The 6,000-nt window shown below is 41.8% G+C and overlaps 1 protein-coding gene across 3 annotated transcripts in view; it reads right to left on the bottom strand.

Annotated features, from left to right (window-relative positions):
* Positions 1–6,000, bottom strand: part of ANO6 (anoctamin 6) — a 180,431-nt gene that overhangs the window by 34,227 nt on the left and 140,204 nt on the right. For all 3 annotated transcript variants that reach the window (XM_019809093.2, XM_011236194.3, XM_019809094.2), the window contains 2 exons: positions 3,657–3,799; positions 1,387–1,464 (listed from right to left, as the gene is read on the bottom strand). In XM_019809093.2, coding sequence (XP_019664652.1) covers positions 1,387–1,464; positions 3,657–3,799 — 221 coding nt within the window. The remainder of the gene's footprint in view (positions 1–1,386; positions 1,465–3,656; positions 3,800–6,000) is intronic.

Below are 6,000 nucleotides of genomic sequence, written 5' to 3'. Positions count from 1 at the left end.
GAATGAAGCATGAGAGACTATGGACTCTGAGAAACAAACTCAGGGCTTCAGAGGGGAGGGGGGTGGGGGAAAANAATGAAGCATGAGAGACTATGGACTCTGAGAAACAAACTCAGGGCTTCAGAGGGGAGGGGGGTGGGGGAAAAGGATAGGCTGGTGATGGGTAGTAAGGAGGGCACGTATTGCATGGTGCTCTGGGTGTTATACGCAACTAATGAATCACTGAACTTTACATCAGAAACCANAACTAATGAATCACTGAACTTTACATCAGAAACCAGGGATGTACTATATGATGACTAACATAAATATAATAAAAAAAAACATTAAATAAAAAAATGCTCATTGATTTAATTAGTATTGAGACCTGACATTTGCTACGGTATTTTTTCTTTTGTGAAAGGGTATTCCTATTCTCTGCCTCCTTAGCTCTTGAGATTTTTGGTGTTACCTTAGAAGTGATCTGGACTTCTTAGTATTGAAGGTATTAGCCCTTTGCCCTAGTTGTTAACAAAAATTTCTTCTGTTTTGTTTAAGCTTAGAATGCTATTGATGTGTGGAAATCTTTAAAGATTTTCCTCTGAAATTTATTGCATTGCTGTCATGTTTAGAAAGTCTTTTTATTTCTAGAGATTGCATATTCATCAGTACTTATTTCTAGTTTGTGGTGTTACCTTTCAAATATTTCTGGAATTACAATATGTGTTCATAGTATGGTTTTAATCTTAATTTTTTCCCCAAAGAGCTAACAAGTGCTCCAATGCCATTTATTAAATAATCTTTACTTATCCCACTAAGTTATAATGCCTCCCCATGTCATTTATTAAATTATTATTGATATGAGGTCCCATATCTGGGCTTCATGTCCTCTTTTCTAATTTGGCTATTCTTGAGCCAATAAAACTCTCAACGTATTACTAATTATTATATTACTAATATGACTTTATTAATAATAAACCGAAAATTAATTTTATAAGTCCTGATATTTTAAAGATATTATTTTTTTATCTACAATCATTTGTTTCAGTCTTCTTTTATATCTTTCAGTAGTTTTTATGTTTTCTTTGATAGTTCCTATTATCTTTTTAAGGCTATTCCTAGGCATTATATTTTAGTTGTTACTGTTGAAAAATTTTACAGTTCTTAACCCCTCCCATTTGGTCTCTTCACCAGAAACTGCAAAATCCAGACCCACTCATCTGATTTAAGCAGATGAGGTGAAAGGAACTGGAAGAGCCACGGTGAGTAGAGAAATACTGAGAGCTGTTCCATGCGGTAGCTGAGTGGTTCTCTGGAAACAATTCTATGAGACCACATGGTTTCCAGCTTGCCTTGAGCTTCCTGGATATTTACAATTACATATGAAAATGTCCAAGACAGACTTACCCAGAATAAGACAGCACTTGCACAGAGGGTTATACGGACACATTTTCCCCAGGCAGTGAAGGGAACACGCTCTTGTTCCTTAAAAAAAAAAAAAAAAAAAAAAGGTTTAGTCCATCAAATGAGTACTCTGGTGAAATGATCTTTTTCTCCTGATTGGCCTCTAAATCCTAGGCTTAATTTTTTTTTTTTAAATTAGTTTTCAAACATAGCCCCCCCTTCCTCATAACTGCATTTTTTGTTGTTGTTGTTAATTCAAATATACGCACAGCAAGGCAACTGCAGTGCTCATTTTAATGGTGTTTTGAAAATGCAAGCATGAATAAGGAACTGTTTATCTGCCATGACCTTAGCTCAGGAGCCTGGGCACTTGACAATGCTAAGCTGTACAGCTACGTTCCTGAGCTCATCCTAGACGTTAGACACGGCAACAATGACAGTAAGCTCCACGGGTGTCTGCAAACACGAGGTATCCACTAGTGTTTCTTGGTTGAGCTTTATATAGTAATTTGGTAGAGCTATGAGTTTTTAGTGTTTCCATGGCCCATAAGAATATATTTAAGTTTTAAGAGATCAATACTTCTCAAGATTTACCTGGATTATACGAGCAGCTGTAGTGTGGTAATAGCTATAAATACTGACACAACATTTACTCTGTGCCAGGTACTATTCTAAGCAGGCTCTACATACTGACTCAATTAACCCTTACCTCAACCATGTGAGGAAGCAACTCTATTATTCCCATTTTTATAGTTGAGGAAACTATGGCACAGAGAAGTTAAATCATTTGCCGAAGATCATTGAGCTAGTGAGTTGCTGTGTTTGGATTTGCAGGCAGTCTCATTCCCACACTTCACTACCACACTACAGGCTCTCCGAGCCAACGGAGGATGCATGAGCAACAAAAGGAACATGAGGGAAAAAAATAAAGAAAAATGAACCTTCATCTTCAATTTTTTAACAAGCCATGTTTCAATGGAAATTTAACTTATTGGCCATTTTAAATTACCACATTGTCTTTTCTTCAGTACTTTTTCTATATTGCCAATATTACACAAGCTTTTTTTCCCCAGTATTTAAAAGATGTTTTCAACACCTAATTCGATCTAAGTTTCTGCTTTCATTTCTGAATGTATAGTCTCTCAACAACACATGGTTTGACCTCATCATCTTGCACAGTAAACAGTGAGAACAATTCATAATGGGAATTATTTGAAGCTTGTTACATTGTAAAAGACAAATGTCACCTTCTGTTGATAATTGAACCTCATTTTTTTCCATTTATAAAATGAGGAGGTTGAACTGCTCCCTCCAGTCCCTTTTAGTGTTGGCATTCTATAAATCTGTGATTCAATTTATAAAATCTATACTTGGGGACATTTCCCATGCTCTTGGTAAAAGCATTTTCTTTCCAAGAATTATTCGTATTCAGAATTGACTGTCCTTATGCTGATGACTGCAAGTACAATCAGCTCCAAATTTTCTGTGTTGATGGAAAGGAGCAATAATGCAGATGATTCAAAAATTATCTTTCACTGGCTTTGGAATATCTATACAGAGAGATGTACAGTTTTATTTTTTTCTGTTTTTGCAGCAGTGGTAGCAGAAGCAAATTTACCTTTCCAATTATATAAAATGCCTAGCACAGGCCTAAACATAGTTGGACTTAACGAATGTTTCCCTTCTTCCTCGGGCCTGTCTTCAACTTTTGGATAAATGCGGCACAATCTGGTGCGCATCCCAACCAGAAGGTGGAGCAGTCACTAAGGCTTCGGGGAACACAAAGGGCAGCTCCTCTGGGATGAAGAAGGGGTCGTAATAATGAGGGGCATGTGAAAAAGTGAGAATCAGCTATAAAATCCAATGCGTCCTTCCTTGTACAACTACGTCATAGGGTCTATTTTTTCTGTTTTGCGTTTTTTATCGACATGAAAGGAAGGACACAGACCAATGCATCTTTTCTTCTATGCTTTATGTTGGAGTCTCATTCCCCCCCCCCAATTTTACTTTTATTATGAAAGAAGGTGTCACGTCTATCTCCTATGCCCACTGTTCTAAGCAATACTTCTTCACCTTGGCTGCATATTAGAATCCCCAGAGAAGCTTTAAAATATCCCTGTGCCCAGGATATACCCCAGGCCACTGTATACCACCAGAGTATACAGTGATGGGACCCAAGACTTTTCAAGGTCCCCAGGGGATAAGATGTGCCACCACGGTTGAGAACCACTGTATAAACAGACCAAATCACATCTCCATAGCATTCTCTTTACCTGAGTAATCTCATTGATTACCACGTGGGTACACTGGGCCTCATACTCGGGCCGGGGCTGCTCTTCCTGCTGTAATTCCACGGTGTCCCATTCATACTCGAGTTCTGCCTGGCGCCGCTTCCAAAACTCCAAAAACAAGGTGACTAACAGAGAGAGAACAGGAGCATGTGTCTCGTCAGCGGTGACTGACGTTTCAGAAATCGGTATGAATTATTATAATTTCCCACAGTGCTTTTATATACAGTCAGTAAAGCCTAACTTATAGGTTATACTAATGTTTACAAGAGAGAAGTTAATTTGTTTAAAGGCGATGTTGCTCATTTATTCAGCTTGTGAAAACAGACTACAGCCATGGGAAAGGTAATGACGTGATGGTCAGGAGGCAGGTGAGTGTGCCTAAGGCTAAGGCATCCGTCTGCTACTAGCACTTTATTGCCAACTAAAAAACACAAATTACCATAATTCAAAAACAATTTATGGTCCATCCATCCTTCAGCCTGTTCATCCTTACATCCCCCCCCCTTTCTCTTCTTTCTTAAGGGCCTGAGGGGGGCACTTTAGCAGTCCCCAAATCTCTACTTACCACCACCCAAGACACCCTAAGTTAAATATGGAAATCTGATATTTTCCTCAACCCTGTGTGAAGTATGAACAAAATAATTTTTAGGAATCTTTACTATCTTTCAAAGCTTGTAACTTAAAACACTAAATAGAAACAACATTCAATGTTGATTGAAAATGTAGATTCAGGGTAAATCCCTTAGACCCTTCTTTCAGTCAGCCTGGTACCCCTACGCCCTTCCTCTATGGAAATCCTGGCTTTCCTACTGGTCCACACACAAGTATTTTTATGTGCCAAGAATAAAGAGGGAAAAGACACAGGCCCTGCTTCAAGGAGCCACCAGGTGTGTAGGAACTCTGGTGATGCGGTTACGATCAAAGTAAGTAGAGACACAGCACGTGACCAACGTGTGGCCGAGGCTGTCCCGGAGGAGGGGACCCCTGCAGACGACGGAGTTAGAGTTGATCAGGTGAAGGTGGGACGTTAAGGCCACGTCCCCTGAAGGAGAGGCATATGCAAAGGCAAGGAAGCCAGAGAGTCAGATACTTTCCAGAAACAGCAAATATCTGGAAGTGAGTGCCCAGTGTCATGAGGAGGGTGGGGCAGCCGGTGGAAAGATGGCAGGGGCACATCACAAAGGACACTATGCCTGAAGTTACCTTCTTGTAAACACTGCAGGTGTTCTAGAGAGACTACAGGCAGGGACACCCGCCGGCAGGTACGTGACGAGGCCTGCTTGAGTGGGAGGACAGATAAGACAGTATGTTTGGCAGGTAGGACCGTTAGATGCAGGCGTGAGGTGTGTGAAGGGCAGGAAGAAGTCTAGGATGCCAACCAGGTTTCTGGCTTAAGTGATGCCCTAAATTCTAATGCCATTATCCACAATAAAAAGGGCAGTAAGAGGAGTGAAGCCAACAGGCTTGGTTCTAATCAGGTGCCTCTGGGCCATGGGAGAGACGTCCAGTAGGTAGGTAAATGTCTAGAACTCGGGAGAAAGATCTAGGCTGAGCCGGAAACTTTGTAAAGCAGTGACTGAGGCCATGAAGGGGATGAGATCACTAAATGAGGTGTGCAGAGGGGTAGCTCTCACCTGGGCTGCACATGAAAAGCATCTGGGAGCTTTAAAAAGAAAAACAAAACACTGAACCCAGGCACCACCCCTGAGTTTCTGACTTTATTGGACTAGAATGAGGCATGGGCACCGTGTTTTGTTTTTTCTTTAGAGGTCTACTATCAGTCCGAGTTGAGAACCGCTGGAGGAGACAGCAGAGAGAGGCCGGCGACGTCCTGCAGACCGCACGTGGGGGGGGGGGGGCAGTCAGAGACGCAGGAGGCAATCCCGCCTCGGAGCTGTGAGCGGCAGGAGCTCAGCACGCCCCAGTGGTGAAGGCAGCTGAAATGGGTAAAGCACTCACTTCCCAGCAGGGTTCGCTTTGACTTTACTAATTTTCCAGGAACGATGAGTGAGAGTAGGAATAAGTTGGATGTTGGCATCGAGGTCAAATCCTGGCTCTGACAATTATTCAATGTGTGACTGCCGGTCAAGAGATTCCAACTTTCTGAGCCCCGTTTCCCGTTCTGTAGAACGGGGGCAGTAGGACCCACCTCACAGGGCTGTTGTGAGCTTAATGACATCATCTATGTAAAAGCCCTCCCACCCCTCGGTGGCAATTGCTATTAGTCCCCTCATTTTAGACACAGAGAGAGGGGCACAGAAAGGTTAAAATACCTGCCCCAGGTGACAGTGTGGGAGGCCAGGTGTTCTTGGCCCCAGAGCCCAAA

This window comes from Ailuropoda melanoleuca, chromosome 16 (assembly GCF_002007445.2).
Source record: "Ailuropoda melanoleuca isolate Jingjing chromosome 16, ASM200744v2, whole genome shotgun sequence".
In the NCBI taxonomy this organism is placed as follows: domain Eukaryota; kingdom Metazoa; phylum Chordata; class Mammalia; order Carnivora; family Ursidae; genus Ailuropoda; species Ailuropoda melanoleuca.
This window is presented reverse-complemented; position numbering and strand designations above follow the sequence as displayed.